This window comes from Heteronotia binoei, chromosome 2 (genome assembly GCF_032191835.1).
Source record: "Heteronotia binoei isolate CCM8104 ecotype False Entrance Well chromosome 2, APGP_CSIRO_Hbin_v1, whole genome shotgun sequence".
In the NCBI taxonomy this organism is placed as follows: domain Eukaryota; kingdom Metazoa; phylum Chordata; class Lepidosauria; order Squamata; family Gekkonidae; genus Heteronotia; species Heteronotia binoei.
Genome location: NC_083224.1, coordinates 91264957 through 91284694, shown reverse-complemented (window position 1 = coordinate 91284694; position 19738 = coordinate 91264957). Strand labels below are relative to the sequence as shown.

General features: G+C 42.2%; 2 protein-coding genes across 2 annotated transcripts in view; one reads left to right on the top strand and one right to left on the bottom strand.

Annotated features, from left to right (window-relative positions):
• The window catches only part of GNAT2 (G protein subunit alpha transducin 2), a 37635-nt gene extending 27484 nt beyond the window's left edge, over positions 1-10151 (top strand). The window contains exons 5-9 of the mRNA XM_060231598.1: positions 421-549; positions 840-969; positions 4598-4751; positions 6009-6219; positions 7290-10151. Coding sequence (XP_060087581.1) covers positions 421-549; positions 840-969; positions 4598-4751; positions 6009-6199 — 604 coding nt within the window. The 3' untranslated portion in view covers positions 6200-6219; positions 7290-10151. The remainder of the gene's footprint in view (positions 1-420; positions 550-839; positions 970-4597; positions 4752-6008; positions 6220-7289) is intronic.
• Positions 9212-19738, bottom strand: part of GNAI3 (G protein subunit alpha i3) — a 61723-nt gene continuing 51196 nt past the window's right edge. The window contains exon 8 of the mRNA XM_060231597.1: positions 9212-10668. Within this exon, the coding sequence (XP_060087580.1) occupies positions 10478-10668 (191 nt within the window). The 3' untranslated portion in view covers positions 9212-10477. The remainder of the gene's footprint in view (positions 10669-19738) is intronic.

Sequence of the window (19738 nt, the reverse complement as noted above, 5' to 3'; positions counted from 1 at the left end):
GCTGTGAATTAGCAAAAAGTTTATTATGATTCATGCCACATTGTTTTTCCCCTTAATTTCAATTTTTGCAGAACAGTGATTTGAAATCCCATTTCCAGCTGCTCTCATGTGGTTCTCTACATGGCAGCAAAGCAACCAATGCTTACAGCTCTAAGTTTCTTTAAGAGGATATTACGTTCAGCCAAAGTGGTGCAGTGGCTTGGATCAGGGAAATCTGGGGTCAAACCCAGCTCAGCCATAAAGACTGACACAGCAGCCCCAAGCAGTTCTACTCAGAATCAGGGTTTATTCAGGAAAATGTCCTGAGGATTACACTGTAATTGACTTTGAGTGCCATGTACCCCTCAAACTCCCAAGCAACTATTATAGAGCATCCCAAAATGTGCTGCAAAGATGGCAAACTGTTTTTTCCCCCTTCAGCTACCTGAATGAATTGGATAGGATCACAGGTCCCAATTACCTCCCCACTGAACAAGACGTACTGCGATCACGAGTTAAGACCACAGGTATCATAGAAACAAGATTCTCTGTCAAAGACCTCAATTTCAGGTGAGCAAAGCTTCTCCTTATTCTCTAGCTAATTAGAACGATACCAGTTTTTGGCCAGTTTTCAACACATATAATTAATCTGTGTGGATTTCATTTTGATGCTATAATCTACATGCCTTCATCCAAAAAGCTGCACGAGGTGTGTTAACAATCACAATGGATATGCTGCTAATTTAAGTTTCAAATGTGTAACTGTTCACTTAAATTACCCTACTAAAGAACTATGCTGCCATTCTGTGTGTGTTCGATATACTAAACACATGCCACAAACAAGGTCTTTCCTTCTGCAGGATGTTTGATGTGGGTGGACAGAGATCAGAGCGCAAGAAGTGGATCCACTGTTTTGAAGGAGTGACCTGCATTATCTTCTGTGGAGCTCTCAGTGCTTATGACATGGTGTTGGTAGAAGATGATGAAGTGGTATGGTTTTAGTTTAAATTCTAAGGGATCAAATATTGGCCCACTGGCAAGTGTGTCTGCCTCTGCCTATTCCATGCTTTGAAGCAAATCCCCAAATTAAAACTCAGTAGGAACAAAGCTGGCATCCAGCAGAGACAGATATATCAACCACATCACCTCCCCCCCCCCCGCCCCACACTGATGGATTAAAACCAGACTCCCACACAACCTACTAGAAGCTTTGCTCCCAGGTAGCAGGAGAGAGAAATAGAGTGGGTACCCTCAGGGCACTTCATAGTTTGTGCTGTTCTGATGCAAGCTCAGGAAGCAAAACAATAGTTGCTTGGCATTTGCTTAACCGTGGTCTGAAAATGTAAGTCTCTGTAAACAGTTAGAATTTGAAACTGGGATTAATTCGCAGAGCATAGCAACATCTAAGAACCAATCAATTCCAGTACTCCACATGCATTTACATGTGATAGATAGGGAGAACTGCATCCATCTATGTCAAAAATGACATCAAAATCAATGGGGCTCTTAAAAATGCAGCAATAAATAATAATTCTTACCCTGCTTTTGCCAGACTTCCCACACAAATACATTTGCTTATTTTCTTTAAGACAGAGAACCAGCAAGATACTGATGATTACAAAGACGTGTGGGCAGGGAGCCCTTCTCTCCACTGTCCCCTGGTCTGTTTCCGCCGAAGCAGCCTGTTACTAATAACACAGGTCGAGATGCAGGACAGGAACCCGGAAGTGGCCGACAGGCTGCTTCAGCGTGCCGCTGCACTGGCCCCCTGGGCCCCACAACGATGGGACCGATGCCACAGGGACGGGCTCGAAACACTCTATAACCCCTCAAAAGAACAGCAGTCTAGCTCGCTTCCCCCGAGCCCTGCCGCCATAAGCCTCAAGGGGGCTCATTTTGCGGCATCTCCCGGCGGGAGGGTGGCACCCGCACGGGACACATATCAAATGAAAGAGGGGGCGCAGGGCTATCAGAAACAGCCGGCGGAGGGAGTCGGGAGACCACCCCACTGGGGGATCCACACCCCGAAAGTGATGAAGGCGGCGCAGATAGAGCCAACAGAGCAAACAGGACAAAATAAATAGGCTGCATTATGCAGCACAGTTGAGAAAGTGCCTTATCCCATATACTGATGAAGTAAATACAGGATTTGAGAACAAAATTGCACCAGAAGACACAAACACAAAGCTCCCTTACACTGAATCAGTGCTTGGGTCCACCAAAGTCAGTATTGTCTACTCCAGGGGTGGCCAGAGTTGCTTAACAAAAGAGCAACACAGAATAAAGGTCAGATGTTTGAGAGCCGCAAGACATGAACATCGGATATTTGAGAGCCACGGAAGGAAGGAAGGAAGGAAGGAAGGAAGGAAGGAAGGAAGGAAGGAAGGAAGGAAGGAAGGAAGGAAGGAAGGAAGGAAGGAAGGAAGGAAGGAAGGAAGGAAGGAAGGAAGGGAGGGAGGGAGGGAGGGAGGGAAACAGGGGAGATATTCTCCGCTGGTCTCCTGTCCTGTCTGGCTAGGTCAGCAACCAGAAAACACCAGATACCTCCCTTAGTCAATGAAAACAATGTACATAAATACACAAGCACTTGAAAAATATGCAAAGCACAAGTAGTATAGGAAAATGATCACCCTATCTATATGGCAAAAAAAAAAAAAAAGTCAAAATGCTGTATTACACAAGCTATTGCCAATAAATGCAAATGCCAATAAATGCAAAAGTAACCATATACCAAACCACCAAAACAGGGAGGGAGGAAGGAGGGAGGGAAGGAAGGAGGGAGGGAGGGAAGGAAGGAAGGAAGAAAGGAAGGAGGGAGGGAGGGAAGGAAGGAAGGAGGGAGGGAGGGAAGGAAGGAAGGAGGGAGGAAGGAGGGAGGGAGGGGAGGAAGGAGGGAGGGAGGGGAGGGAGGGAGGGAAGGAAGGGAGGAGGGAGGGAAGAAAGGAAGGAAGGAAGGAGGGAGGGAGGGAAGGAAGGAGGGAGGAAGAAAGGAAGGGAGGAGGGAAGGAGGAAGGAAGGAGGGAGGGAAGGAAGGGAGGAGGAAGGGAGGAAGGCCAGCCGTCCCCCCCCGCTTTCGGCCCCCTCCCTCCCTGCTTACCTTCATCCAGGGCGGGTGGCAGCCTCTCCTCCCGGCGGCTGGTGCTGCTGGCGGCGGCTGCGGAGGCCGGGGAGGGCCTCCGCTGGTCTCTGGAGGGCCTCCAGGGACCAGCGCCGGCCTCTCTGCGGCCTCCGCTGGTCGGCGCTGGAGGCCCTCCAGAGACTCTGGAGGGCCTCCAGCGACCAGCGCCGGCCTCTCCGCCGCCTCCCCGGCCTCCACCGCTGCCGGGCCCCGCGCGCCAGCGGGGAAGGCGGCGAGTGAGGGAGCGCAGGGACGCTCCCTCCCTCACTCGCCACCTTCCCCGCCGGCGCGCGCGGCCGACTGCCTCCGGGGCTGGCTAAACCGGGACCTCTAATGGTCCCGGTATAGCCAGCCCGGGAGGCGGGAATAGGGGCCCAGAACCGGGACATTCCCGGGTGCCCGGGATGGTCTGGCCGCAACATAGGAATTTAAAATGGTTAAAACAGTGGTGGGATGGTGGTAGGATAGTGGACTTAGATTTGAGACAGCTGTAGATTTAATTTCAAGCCTCTAGTCCGCTGTTTGCCCCTGAAGAAAGCATTTAAACTTTCCTTGAGCATTTGCATGCTTCTTACCTGAAGTAAAAGGCTGCTTGGGGTAGAAATAGCAAGGAGCTTCAACATAGTGAGGCTATTTGTTTAAAGTCAAATGCCATTGTAATTAGACTCCCGGAGTAAGGAAAGCCACAAGGCTAAATCAAAAGTAGAGCCAAATTGCTCTGGTAAATATTTGCTCAGTTTGCAAAACAAGTGGAAAACATTTAACAGTTTGTTTTACAACATTTATTGTCCATCTTTCCCAATAAGTCTCAGCAAATGCTCCTGTCTTTTTTACTAGAACAAAGTTGGAGTCCAGTGGCACCTTTAAGACCAACGAAGTTTAATGCTGGATGCACATGAAAGTTTATACCCAGAATTAACCTTTGTTGGTCTTAAAGTGCAATTGGACTCGAACTTTTTTTTACTGTTACACTGCTACCTCTTAAAGCAGTGCAGGGAGATGCGGCTTGAATGGGAAATGCAAGGGAACAGTGGACCTCCCACCCAATAGCAACTTAAGTGCCTTCAAGTTGTGCAAGAGCATTTTTGGGTCTGACTTCTTAGTTGTTAGTATCCCCCCCCCCCCCCCTGTAACTCCCGCTGCCTTTTAGGAAAGCTTTCTTTTAAACATGTTGGTTGGACCATGAAGACCCAGGTCCAAATCATATTATAAAACTGAGTAACCCTGGGTATCACCCTCCCTCAGCCTGACCTACCTCACAGGGATGTTTAAATAGATGTGCTAAGCACTCACTCAAGGATCCCTTAGACTCCCTTTAGCTGGTTTACCTCCAGCTGCATGGAAACTGTTCTTCTGCAAGATGATCTTACATGGCTTGGGGCTGCATCTGAATGTCATCACTGCAGGAGCCACTTGGGGAGTAATGCACTATACCCACTTCTGCAGTGTTCCCTGCCCTGTTCCATGTGTTTTCAAAAGTGTATGGTCTCTCTCTTCTAGAATCGTATGCATGAATCTCTGCATCTGTTCAACAGCATATGCAATCACAAATTCTTTGCTGCCACTTCCATTATTCTCTTCCTGAACAAGAAGGACCTCTTTGAGCAAAAGATCAAGAAAGTACACCTCAACATTTGTTTCCCAGAGTACGATGGTGAGTTGAGTAAAACTTATTTATTTATTTATTCGATTTATATCCCACCCTACCCCACCAAGGCTTCCATTTTGGCTTCCATTTCATGGAAGCCAAAACTATTAGAGCCAGGAGCCACTTCACACAGCATTTTCCTTATATGAATGTATAGTGGTGTAGAATGTGTATTTTTATCACATACTCACTGGACCCTCTACAACAACGAAAAGGAAGGAAACTGTGAGAGAAACAAGTCTATTTGTTTTCTCAAAACTGAGCCACCCATCCCTTCTCCCCCAGATGAAAAACTGGGGGGGGGGGGGGGGAGATATCTCAAGCTGCTACAGAAGTCACACTCCACAGGTGATTGCTTCCATGGAAATGCTGCACTGGACCTCACACAATTATCTGAAACTGAGCTCCAGGTGCACCTACATTTCATGCAAGGGACATATTCCTCTGATTATAAAACCACATACTGCATCTAAGATGGCATTAGTTCAAAGCATATCCTGTGTATCTTAAAACCTTAAGGAAGTTGAGGGTAGGGGGCTGCCAGGAAAAGAGAAATAGTGTGGGGAGGGGAATACAGGGGAAAGCAAGGTGCTCTGGCCAAGTCCTTGCAGGTCTCTTGCCAACCACCCACAACTGGGCCCAGCCCAGCAGCTACGCTGACACTGTACCACACACTCAGACTGTTCCTGGGGAGTGGCTAAAAATCGGGAGGGAAGCTGAAGACGGGGCAGTTAAAGGGTGAGGCTATGGGGGCTTTCAGGAAAGGGATAAAAGAAGTAAGAGGAAAATGTCCTCTACAAGCCCCCCGCTTGCTTCAAATGATAAAGGTAAAGGTAGTCCCCTGTGCAAGCAACAGTCATTTCTGACTCTGGGGTGACATTGCATCATGACATTTTCATAGCGGACTTTTTATGGAATAGTTTGCCATTGCCTTCCCCAGTCATCTACACTTTCCCCCAAGCAAGCTGGGTACTCATTTTACTGACCTCTGAAGGATGGAAGGCTGAGTCAACCTTGAGCCAGCTACCTGAACCCAGCTTCCACCAGGATCAAACTCAGGTCATGAGCAGAGAGCTTAGACTGCAGTACTGCAGCTTTACCACTCTGTGCCATGGTACTCCCTGTTCGATACTCATGTACTAAAAGGCTCAGATCAAGGTATTTATTCACCATGGCTTGAACAAACATGAGCATTAAAATAAGAGCAATATCTTTCAGCAACACCTTGTTTGTTTTCTCCCTTGTTTTCCCTTCTGCAAACAGGTCCCAATACATATGATGATGCAGGCAACTACATCAAGCATCAGTTCCTTGACCTGAACATGAGAAAAGATGTGAAAGAAATCTACAGTCATATGACCTGTGCCACAGACACACAGAACGTCAAATTTGTATTTGATGCAGTTACAGATGTCATCATCAAAGAGAATCTCAAGGACTGTGGTCTCTTCTAAGACTTCAGCTTTTTAAACAGGTAATTTTCATTCTAAGGAATATTAAAAGATTGTTATACATTGTAGCAATCTTCCCATGAGGGAACAAACTTCTAAAGCCATTATTTAGTGGGCCATGTACAGGCTGCTCTCTGCATTTTGAACAGAAACACACTTGCAACTGATCTTGCACTTGCATTTATTTCAGTGTTCCATGCTTATAAACGTTATCCTTATGGCTCTTGTGAAAGTTCACTTGTTTCAAAAACAGTTTCAGTATCCTCAGAGTGCAGTAAATTTTGACTTAAACTTTAGACTCATTAAAACTTACTCTGTTATTCAAGAGCCTGGCAAGTGTTTCTGAAATAGATTATGAACTTAATCCTAAATTCCAAGGCAAGTTTTTGACTTCCAAGCAGAGGAAATTTGAATCTTAGTATTACAAAACAAAAGCATTAGTAGTCAAGAAAACTGGGTTGTATCTGTGATAGCTAGGAGGTAGTCCTAAACAGCATGAGGAGATAAACTGATAGAGGGATGGAGGGATGATAGATAGATAGATAGATAGATAGATAGATAGATAGATAGATAGATAGATAGATAGATAGATAGATAGATAGATAGATAGATAGATAGATAGATAGATAGATAGATAGATCTAGGCACAAACTATACAGAAATTGTTATGATTTTTCACACTTTACAACAATTTGGCACTGTAGTTTGTCATCAGGGTTTTACATAAGATGTGAACAAAAAATTATCTTGGCATTGATAAAATCATTCATGCATAGAGGTTTCTATCCCAGGAATATTTGAGCATATGAATATTAGAAAGCAGTGCAAGATTAATGCATGCAAATATCACCTCTAGGTCAGAAATCAACTTGACACTAGGCTATGTAAGAAGTTGCTTTCTGCCCTCAAAAATCAAAACAGTCTCAAAACATGTATTGGTTAATGAGAACAAAAGTAGAAAAAATTCAACACCTTTATCAGGTAGTACCTTTCAATTATCCTTTAGAAATACCTGTTCTTTGTTTTGGAATCAAAATGTAATTTTATTCCCCCCCCCCCTCAAAATACTTTTTCTCCTATTGTCTTCTATTAGGAAAGACTTCCAGTTAGCTTCACTGTTCTGCTAAGCAGAGCCAACGGAGTAAACAAAGTCAATAAAGCAACAAGGAGTCCGTATTTTTCTATGATCCACCCATAATACAAACATACCACCAAAAAGGTATGAAGGAACAAAGCTAAAAACCTCCCATCTCCCAGCCGTTTTCTTTGGTAGCTTTCCTTCTTACTGAAGTATTCTGCAGTCTAAGTCTTCAAACCATTATTTTCAAGACAGAAAACACAGTCTGCAAACCAAGAACTGAGCGTGTGATACTGGACCTTCATGTGTTTATGCAACTGTGTTTTTAAAAGGCACGTTTCAGTGGGAATGACACAACCAGTGCTTTTGTGGATTCTTTGATAGAACTTTTCAGTTCCTTATCTATGCAAATGGTCTGAACTGAGATTCTGCTGAGTGTGATCATAATTGGTTGAAAATAGAGGTCAAACGTAATTCCTACATTGTTATATATTTGATTGATTTGCTAGTTTATGAATAAGCCCAGAAAATTAGATGGCATTTTTCAAACTTTCCAGTAAATACATTAATTGCAGTTCTCTGAAACTGGTGCAATTTGTCCCCACAGCCTTAAGTAGACTGCTCATTTGCTTTCTAGTCTCCAACTCTCCACACACACATTAGAGAACGTTGTGACCCCAGTGATTTACTTTCTCCAATCCTACTCATCCCACAGAGCTCAGCAGTATTGCTCTCAACTCAATGCTTTACTTGTCTGCTGTGGAGACGACTTGCTCCACCTGTCTCACTAATCCCTGATACAAAAGATCACAGCAATGTGCAGAAGAATATGATGGACCTAGGGTTAGAAAACTTCTCACACACAGAAAATAGAAAGAAAAATGATACAATGTTGAAGTGGTTATGTCAGCATTCTCACTGCTATTTAGAGCTGTATTTGTTCTTGACCATTTGTAAATACATCTGATGTTACTGTAGACAAGATTCTCTTTGTATCAATATTTACAGCAGAGAATTGCTTATACAGCTTCAACTAACTGTAGAAAATCCCAAAATAAAGAAATGCACACATAAAGCATGGCTATGGTGTTTTGTTTTAAAAAGTAACTTAAAGCATTTTCAAGTTCCATTTTAGTTTCAAAAGCCACCTGTTATACAGTTAAAGAAACACAAATGGTACATTCCACAAAGGCCTACTATAAGAACTAGTGCAGTTCAATGGATAAGGCTGTATTTGAGAAAACTGGATTCAAACTGTAGGTCAACCACAGACTTACACACTGGTAAATTGCCACAATAAAATGTGGCTTGCAGGTATGAAGCAACTACAGGATAAGCCTGACAAAGTTAATTCTCTCATATCTCAAGCAACAACTTTCAGCAGAAGTCAGTCCACCTTTGTGAAACATGAATAATTAATGTGGTGGATGTGAGCTGAATATTCACTGCAAGAAGTGCAATGTGATTAATTGTTTTTTTGTATTTCCAAAGTAAACTAGGGAGAATATGGATACTTACTTTAATCAAAGAGTTCCTTGCCATAGTTTGCATGTAGATAAATTACATTTATCATCATATCAAGTGGCAAAAGAAATATTCTCACTTTTCTCCTGTAACATGGTAACAGGCATTCTTAAAGCAGGATTTTATATATCCACTGTTATGACTTCTGACACAAGAGCTTGTAAAAATATGACTTCTATTCTGACCTACTGTATAAGTTGCCCAATACAATGCAACTGAACACTGGCAAGAGATTTCTCTAGAATACAAGACACAAAAGCATTCTAACTATATACACTGACATCTTGAAATATCAAAAGCTAACCCATCTAGCTAGAATCTTTATTTGCAAAAACTGAAAATACAATTAGTATCAGAGATTGTTGAAGATCATGGATGAATTTCTGGAAATGTCCAAGAAAGTTAGGAACATCTAAGCTTTCAACTCACCATTTTAATATTGCCAGTAATTACATCAGGTTGAAACCTGTACATGATAAACTGGGGAAGTTTCAATGTAATGATTTCAGCAAAGAAATGTACTGACTCTGGTTAAGAACATCACTACAGTAAAAACAATGGCAAACAGGAACTTGGCACCACATTTACAGAGTAAAGGCATGCTGCTGATATATTTTAGAAATCTCTGAAGAGAAAAAGCCTGGTAAATGCAGAACATGTTGTACTGTCTACAAAACTCCCCACTGGTTTAAGACCAAACACATACAAACAATTATGTGGTTGATAAAGTAGCTTTGTAACAGCACAGATGCCCTCTTCCAGTTTGGAATTTTACAATTTTCTTTAACTGGAAGTCCCTTCAGGCATTTCACATGAGGAACATGGTTCTGCCTGCTACAACAACAGGACACTCAGTGGTTTGGTAATTAGCATAAACTAGGCTAACCTTCCCATCCCATAAACCAGAAAAACCTATTACCCTGCTGCAGAAAATCTCTTTTCTGAGGGGAAAAGCGTTATAGCGCATGAAGCAGAATGGTAACAAATTATACATCAGAAGAAGCCACAGCATTAGCCATATGAATCCTAAGGCTCTTTTAAGTAGTTGCAGTAATATCAAGTTCTGACCACACTAAGTGTTAGAAACAAAAGGCTCCTGCTAAGAGGAATACTTTCTGCATGAGCTGGTCATACCATGTGCATAGTTAAGTGATTTTAAAAACAACAAAATGTTGTTTGCAAAGAAATACAATTTAGTCAAAATATAATTTTGATGAAAAACCTTAAAAACAGACTAGTGGTGGGTTATTAAAAGAAAGAAAGCTACATATTGAAGTTCTGGAACATGAACTTCATAACAGCTGTACACATTTGAGATTATGCAATCTGAGTGATGCTTGGATGGTCCAAAAAGTCACAACAGTAGTTCCTTTTTAAAGTCTAACTTCAGCATCTCATATCAATAAAAAGGTCCCTAGTACAGAAGATTGTGCTAAAGAATGCAAGGATTTTGCATGCTGTTTTCATTCTCCGGTCCTGTTCATGCTTGCAGCTGTCCCATGAGGCAGCAAATAAACAGTCCAGTTCTTAAAACACCACATCCTGGAAATCAGAAAGAAAAATTCCTCATTAGTGTAGCACTAATTCACCTTATAACTAAACATACTGTTAATGCAATGGATGCTAAAACTCAGCAGCTTGCAAAGCTTATGACTCTACCTTTGTGTCATTCTCTCCTTTTAGTAGAGTCCACATTCCTTCAGGTTGTTTTTAATTATAACATCTGTAACAGCATCAAAAACAAACTGCACATTCTTGGTATCAGTGGCACAGGTGAAGTGGGTATAAATTTCCTTGGTATCTTTTCTTCGGTTCAGATCTTCAAACTGACACTGAATGTATGCAGCTGCCTCCTCATACGTGTTAGAACCTAGAAAATAATGTAAGAATGTCAGAGGCCTGCTGGATCAGACCAGGGGTTCATCTAGTCCAGCATCTTGTTTCACATGGTGACAAACACTGTCCTGAATCTTCAATTTAATTGTGTGACCCCCTGCATTCTAATATGGGAAAAGGAGAAAAAATACTCCTGTGTTTGATGAAAAGGAAGACAACCCTGTTAACTGTATGCAAGTGTACCCCACCTCTCTTTTTTGGTGTGTGTGTGGCAAACCTGAGGGGGAAAAGACTATTCTTACATTTGAGTAAAGTGTGCCTACTTTCCCCAACCCAGGCATAGTTCTATAAATGTCTAGCATATTCCCCCTTAGCCATCCTTTTTTCTGAACAATATTGTTTATTTTCAATAGACTTTCTAATAACCCAAGCATGGAGTTTGCCTTTTTCACTCCTGTTGCACACTGTCAACATTTCATCAAACTATCCAGAACCCCAAGATCTCTTTCTCTCTGTCTTGGCAGGTTCAGACCCTATTAGCATATATTCAGAGTTGAGGGGTTTTGTTCCGATGTACATCCCCCTTTACACCTACCTACATTAAATTTCATTTGCCATGTTGTTGCCCTCCCCCCAGTTTAGAGAGTTTCTCCCAATCTGCCTTGGTTGTCACTATCTTGAACTATTTGTTATCATCTGCAAAGAAGGCCACTATGCTGCTCACCCTCAATTCCAGATCACTTACAAACAAATTAAGTAGCACTGGACACAATACTGATCCTTGCGTGGCACCACTTATTACTTCTTTACACTGTAACAACTATCCATTTATTCTTACTCTCTGCTTCCTGTTTAGTCAATTTTGAATCCATAAAAGCACTGTCCTCTTATCCCATGTGCCCAAGAAGAAACACTTGTTTGCCTGCCCATCATCTTATTCAAAAAACACACCCCACTGCATGAAGCCATGCTCACTGTTCTTTTGTGGCTTTGGGGGAAGGGCACAGTGGTAGCATAAAGTGGTAGCATAAAATTGCATAGTGTCCTAGCTACTGTGTCCCTAACACTTTGTAGTGACTGCATGAGTCATGATTAAATCCAGTTGTGCAGTAGGAAGATTTTTATTCCCTTCAGGGAGACAAGTAAGAACCCTAACAATGCAGTCTTATGCATGTTTATTCAAAAATCTACTGCGTTCAGTGGGACTTGTTCCTAGGTAAGTGAGCAAGAATATATATTTATTTATTGCACTTGTATCCTGCCCTCCCCAAACGGGCTCAGGGCAGCTAGCAACAGTCACAATTCGATGACAGATTCATATCATAACAATAAAACATCTTTAAAATATTAAAACAGTTTAAATACAGTTCAGATGGCATTCTGTCTGTTTTGAATTAATTTGCGATGATATTGTGGGGTGGATAGCACACCCCCGTAGATGTTAAAATTACCTCCATTTAGTTATTAAAAGCCTGCCTGTACAGATATGTCTTACAGGCCCTGCGGAATTGTGATAAATCCCACAGGGCCCTAGTCTCTTCAGTGGGGGCATTCCAGAGGGCATGCACAGCCACGGAAAAGGCTCTTAGAACATAAGAGAAGCCATGTTGGATCAGGCCAATGGCCCATCCAGTCCAACACTCTGTGTCAAATACACACACACACACACACACACACACACACACTGTGGCTAATAGCCACTGATGGACCTCTGCTCCATATTTTTATTTAACCCTCTCCTGAAGCTGGCTATGCTTGTAGCCGCCACCACCTCCTGTGGCAGTGAATTCCACACGTTAATCACCCTTTGGGTGAAGAAGTACTTCCTTCTATCCGTTTTAACCTGACTGCTCAGCAATTTCATCGAATGCCCATGAGTTCTTGTATTGTGAGAAAGGGAAAAAAGTTCTTCCTTCTCTACTTTCTCCATCCCATGCATAATCTTGTAAACCTCTATCATGTGACCCCGCAGTCGACGTTTCTCCAAGCTAAAGAGCCCCAAGCATTTTAACCTTTCTTCATAGGGAAAGTGTTCCAACCCTTTAATCATTCTAGTTGCCTTTTTGTGGACTTTTTCCAATGCTATACTATCCTTTTTGAAGTGTGGTGACCAGAATTGCACGCAGTATTCCAAATGAGACCGCACCATCGATTTATACAGGGGCATTATGATACTGGCTGATTTGTTTTCAATCCCCTTCCTAATAATTTCCAGCATGGCGTTGGCCTTTTTTATTGTAGTCACACACTGTCTTGACATTTTCATTTTTCTCTTTTCCTTGCAGTGGTCAAACGGGCATCCTTTAGCCCGGGGATCTTTAACAGATTTAATGAGCTTGATCGTAGTGCTCTCTGGGGCTCATGTGGGGAAAGGCGGTTCCGAAGGTAGACAGGTTCCAAGCCATATAGGGCTTTAAAGGTCATAACCAGCACTTTGAACTAGGCTCAGAACACTACAGGCAATCAGTGCAGCGTCTCCAGTGCAGGTTGGATGTGCACCCGTAAAGGCAGCTCCAGTACCAACCTGGCTGCAGCATTCTGCACCAGTTGCAGCTTCCGGGACCGAGTCAAGGGCAGCCTCATGTAGAGGGCGTTACAGTAGTCTATTCTCGAGGTAACTGTTGCATGAATTACTGTAGCCAAGTGTCTTATCTGCCTAAGATGATAGAATGCAGATCTGGCAGTGGCTGCCACCTGGGCCTTCATAGTTAATGAAGGCTCCAGGAGAACCCCTAAACTCTTGACCTTCAAAGCTGGCACTAAAGGCACCCCATCGAAGGTCGGTAAAGGGATCTCTCTTGCCAGGCCACCTTGGCTTAGGTACAGAACCTCTGTCTTTGCTGGATTCAATTTCAGTTGACTTTGTCTGAGCCATTTCACAACAGCTTGTAATGCCCAATCCAGATTTTCTGGGGTGCAGTCAGCCTGGCCGCCCATCAGAAGGTAGAGCTGGGTGTCATCTGCATATTGGTGACATTCCAGCCCATAGCTCCGGACAATCTGGGTGAGGGGGGGGATGTAGATGTTAAATAGTGTTGGGGAGAGAACCGGCCCCCGAGGCATCCCACACACTAGTGGGTGTCTCCGAGACGACTTCTCCCTCACTGCCACCATGTCCTCGACCTTGGAGAAAAGAGGTAAGCCATTGGACCCCTGAATCCCCGTGTAAGCAAGACGGCGTGACAGCAGCTGGTGGTCGACTGCATCAAAGGCAGCTGACAGATCTAATAACAGTAACACTGTCGATCCGCCTTGATCCAGATGTCTTAGGAGATTGTCCAAGAGGGCAACCAGTACCATCTCATGTCCCAGGCAGAAGCTGGATTGAAATGAATCTAATGCAGAAGTGTCATTCAAAAACCCCTGTAACTGTGCTGCCACTGCCCTCTCAATGACTTTGTCCAAAAAGGGCAAGTTCGACACTGGTCGATAGTTGGCTAATTTGACCAGGTCTAAGGATTTACCCAAAGACAATTTGCAGAATCTCTGCAGGGTTGATTTATTACTTTGTTTGTTTAATGTAGACAGCACCACAACCAGAGCGTATCCTTAAACAGAGTTTGTTATTCAAATGGCTCCCAATAGCACCAGTACACCAGAACTTCTCTTCAAATAGCAGCATAAAAACAGTGCATTATGCTTGTACTGCAACTAAAAAGTAATGGGGGAGACTTGCATACACACACATTCAGCAGTAAGATCCACAAAGTTCGGTGAGGCTTATTTCCAGGTAGCTGTGCTAAAGGAGAAAACGCAAATGTTCAAGTAATGGAGGCAAGGACATATATCTAAAAAAGGATATCTGCAAGCTGCCAGGCACTGTAGGTCAGCCATCAGAGAGGCCAAAGCTCACAATGAGCTAAAGCTGGCCAGGGAGGTTTGCTACAACAAGAAAATCTTCCGCAGATACATGAGGAGCAATGCAAGATAAGAGAGGCAATGGGCCCACTGTTGGATGAAAATGGAGAAACTCTGATAGAGAAAAAGCAGAAAGGCTTAACACCTATTTTGCCTCAGTTTTTCCCATGAAGAAGAGAACAGGCTCATCTAGAGATGGTAGTAGGTAAGGCATGGCATCAGGGCTGCTGGTTGACATGGACAGAGAGGTAGTTGAGAAGCACCTGGCTGCCCTGCACTGAATGAGTACAGATCCCTTGGGCTAGATGGTATGCACCCAAGAGTGTTCAAATAACTTTCTAGAAAGCTTGCAGAGCCTTTGTCAATCATCTTCCAGACCTCTTAGAGGACAAGGGATGTGCTACAAGACTGGAAGAGGGCAGATGTTGTCCCAGTTTTCAAAATAGGGAGGAGGGATAACCTAGGAAGCTACAGGCCAGTCAGGCTTCAGTTCCAGGGAAGATACAAGAGCAGATTTTAAAGGGATCAATCTGTGAGCATCTAAAGGATAACTTAGTGATCCAGTGAAGTCAGCACAGATTTATTCCCAACAGGTCCTACCAGACCAACTTCATGTCCTCCTTCGATTGAGTGACGAGCTTAATGGATCAAGGAAATGCTGTTGATGTTGTTTACCTGGATTTCAGTAAAGCTTTTGACAGAGTTTCCCATGATGTTCTGATGGGTAAACTATAGTTAGGTGGATAGGGAACTGGTTGGAGAACCTCACTCAAAGAGTAGTTGTCAATGGCATTTCATCTGAATGGAGGGAGGTGTCCAGTAGGGTGCCACAGGGCTTGGTTCTGGGCCCAGCAATTTTCAATATTTTTATCAATGATCTGGATGAGGGTATGGAGGGGCTACTCATTATATTTGCAGATGACACCAAATTGGGAGGAGCAGCAAATATAGAATTCAAATGAGCTCTGAACATACTGGAAAAGTGGGGTGATGTGAACAAAATGCAATTTAACAGGGAAAAGTGCTGCGTTCTACATCTATGTAACAAAAATGAGGAATATGCATACTGGATGGGGGATACACTACTCGGCAGCAGTGTGTGTGAACAAGATCTTGGGGAACAGAGGGACTTGTAAGTTAAATATGAGCAGCCAGTGTGATGCAGTGACAAAAAAGGCCAATGCTACCTTGGGGTGTATCAACAGAGGCATAACATCCAAATCACATCACAGTCCTGCTGTACACTGCATCAGTCAGGCTGCACCTGGAGTATTGTGTGCAGTTATGGAGGTCTCACTTCAAAAAGGATGTGGACAGAATGGAGCAGGTGCAAAGGAGAGTGATGAGGATGATCAGGGGCCTGGAGACTAAGACCTATAAGGGAAGGCTGAGGGACTTGGAAATGTTCGGTCTAGAGAAGAGGAGGTTGAGGGGGGACATGATTGCTTTAAGTATTTGAAAAGCTGTTACTAAGAGGAGGGCAAGGAACTGTTCCTGTTGGCAGCAGATAACAGGACTCGCAATAATGGGTTTACATTAAGGGTGGGAAGGTACTTACTGGGTATTAGGAAAAACCTTTTTACAGTAAGATCAGCTACTTTGGCAGTCTTTAAGCAGCAGCTGGACAAACACTTGTCAGGGGTGCTCTAGACTGATTCTGCATTAAGCAAGGGGTTGGACTAAATGGCTTTTATGACTGATGTGAACAGATGCAAAAGGAAAATCTAAAGCCCAAAGTTGTACAGCACATATAATACTCTGGAAATGACAAGCTCTAATAGGGAGGCAAGATGTAGAACAAGCAACCCGGGGATGCAATGCAAAGACTGACTGAATAATATCAATTAAATTTCATGGAAAGCCTATCAACACAACCATCATTCCAGTTTATGCTCCAACGACAATCTTTTCCCCCCAGAAAAGAAAAATACTTTATTGATGTACTTCAAAGCATTACATGTCATACAATATAAACAATAATACCAAGTCTTTATCGTTACAGGTATACCTTGTAATATTATGAGACTTAACCACATTGTTTGTGGGAATTATTATCGAATTGCTTGACAAGAAAAATAAAAAAACGATATGAAATTCAGAAGTACATTAACTTTCTGTACAATGGATTTTTAGAAATAATCCCATTTTCTGAAAAGTAGGTTATCAACGGGTACCAAACTGTAACAATATGCCTTTCATACTGGGTATATGTAATGTCATATGAATTGTATGCAATCTTGCTCAGAATGAATATTTCCCATAACTTCTGGTGCCACATCTCTATATTAAGAATGTATTTGCCTATCTAGTGAGTAGCAATAACCAATCTTGCAGAAGCTATTAAAATGTGTATTAGTTCTGCTGTGCCGGAGCTGATTTTTTTGTCTTTCCAATTATGGAGTAGGAAAATGTCATGTTCCAAAGGTAAATTAATGTTAGTAATGTTTTTTATTTGCAGTCTAATTTGTTGCCAAAATTTAAGTATGAATGTACAACACCACCAACCATGAATATAGTCTGATTTTTTCCCACACAATTTTTTGCATAGTGGGTGAATAGAGGGGTTCATTTTATTTAGCTTAGTTGGGGACAATTACCACCTGAGTAGGGTTTTGTGGAATTGAAATTTTAAATTTAATACCTTAGATTTACTTTCATACGAGTTCCAAACGATTTCCCATTGTTGATCATCTATGAATTTCTGGCAATCTGTGTTTCATTGATTTTTATAGAGATGAGTTTTGTTCTCATATTGTGGTATTATCAGCTTGTAAGTTTTTGATAACAGTCCTTTTATATTTTCTTTTAGGTCTTTGATTAGAGTTTCAAAACATGTTTGCGGATGTGTGAAAATTTCTTTTTTTTTTTAGATTAAAACATCTCTGATTTGAAGATATTGAAACCAACTACAAATGCTGAAAAGGATGAAACCGAAACCTTGCAGTAATCCAAGAAATTGATCATACACCTATTATGTGCTAATAATAATAGATGACTGGAATGTAGGAGTAGGAAACAATTAAGACTTAAACTTAATCAAAGGGACAAGATTAGTGTGAATGCACAACTATATAAATGATACGCTGACTGTAGAAACAATAAATTATTGACAAAATTGTCTTTTGTTTTTATTCATACTGTCCAACTATTATTCAAACATTATTATAAATTCTCTACTCTCAATATCAGTTCAAAATTATAAAGGCACTAATAGGTTACATAAACAATTACATGTATGATCCGCCTTTTTTCATCTTCGGTGGGTGCAGCAGTTGGTCCCTTTCCTGGAGCGCAACGACTTAGCAATGGTGATCCATACTACAGTCATCTCAAGAATAGATCACTGTAATGCTCTCTACATGGGGCTACCCTTGGCGCTGACCCAGAAACTACAGCTAGTGCAGAACGCTGCAGCCCGGCTGTTAATGGGGCTCCCTTGTGGGAGCACATTCGGCCAGTGCTGAGAGAGCTGCACTGGCTACCTATTGTGTTCCGAGTCCGTTTCAAGGTGTTGGTATTGACCTTTAAAGCCCTTTATGGTCAGGGGCCTGTCTATCTACGGGACTGCCCTTCTCCACACATTCCCCGGAGAGCACTGCGTTCAGGGACAAAAAATCTATTGTCCATCCCTGGACCAAAGGAGGCTAGGCTGCGGTTGACGCGAGCTAGGGCCTTATCGGTGGCAGCACCAGAATTGTGGAATGCTCCCCCAGAGGCCATAAGGGCCCTGTGGGATCACTCTATTTTCTGCAGGGCCTGTAAGACCAAACTGTTTCGACAGGCCTTCGAGATCTAACTGGGAGAGAGCTGCCACCATACATCATTATAGAGTACCATGATCACCACTTATATTATATTATATTGTAGTGATACAGCACTAGGAAATGAAATGTTTTTAAAATAATTTTAAACTGTAACCTTTTTATTGGTTAATTTGTAAAAATGAATGTTAGCCGCCCTGAGTCCGCTTGCGGAGAGGGCGAGATAGAAATTTAAAGTAATAAATAAATATTTTTTGGTAGCCACCAGCTCCTGTGAATATTTATACAGAGAGAAACTGTTTCCAGTCACATACATAGACTTCAATAGTCCCCATAGGAGCTCTGAACTCAATTATATGTTGCATGCAAAGTCAATGAAACAAAGTTACAGACCAGCGACTGCTCAGTCATGTAAATGAACCCCTGTCTTGCTTAACACCAAGGAACTCTTCCACCCTCTCTGGGATTGATATGCAGGGATGCAGTCAATTTCTCTAACTCAACAATGCTGTTTCACGACTAGAGTGGAGAAAAATGGGATAACTCATCTACTGGTTCAAGACAGTTTCATATTCTTCAACAACTCCCTCCTTTTAAGTTAATAAGCATGGAACCCTGGAAGATAAATCTCTCTATATATAAATCTCTCTATATATTATGGAAAATCTCTCTATATATTATGATCTGCTAAATGTCAGTTCTTGCCAGAATTATAACTGTTTATGTAACCTATTAGTGCCTCTTGTATTTTGAACCAATACTGGCAGTAGAGAATTTATAACAGAGTTTGAATAATAGTTGGACACAATAAATAAGACAATTTTAAGTCAATATTTTATTGGTTATATACAAGTAGGAAATAAAGCAGAATCAAATATTGTCAGAAATGTTGGACTAGGATTACGAAATGAAGCAGGAAAATGACTCAGAATTTTGTGATGCCAACAATTTGTTAATTGTAAACAAAAGGCATAGTATACATATACATCACTGGATGGCTAATACAGAAATCAAACAGATTACATAATGGGAAGCAGTAGATGGAGAACCCACATGCTCTCTGCTTGAACAAAAACAGCAGCCAACTACAGTACAGGAGGAGAAGAGTGGATTTATACTCCACCCTTCGCTACCCAAAGGAGTCTCAGAGTGGCTTACAATCTCCTTTTCCGTCCCCTCCTCACAACAGACACCCTGTGACGTAGGTGGGGCTGGAAGCTCTGACAGAAACTGCTCTTGAAAGGAACAGCTTCTGACAGAATTCAGATATATTAATATCTGTTAATATCAAACTGTTAATATCAAAGTGCCAAATTTTAGTGCCAAAACATAATCTAAGTAACATTAGATTTTTAAATAACATTAGATTTTAAAGACTGTGTAAATAACAGTCTGCATTACTAAATTCAACTAAATGAGAACCAGAAGAACTGTGGGTTCAAAAAAAAAGACATTAAGGAAGAATGTGCATAGACGATTCCAGTA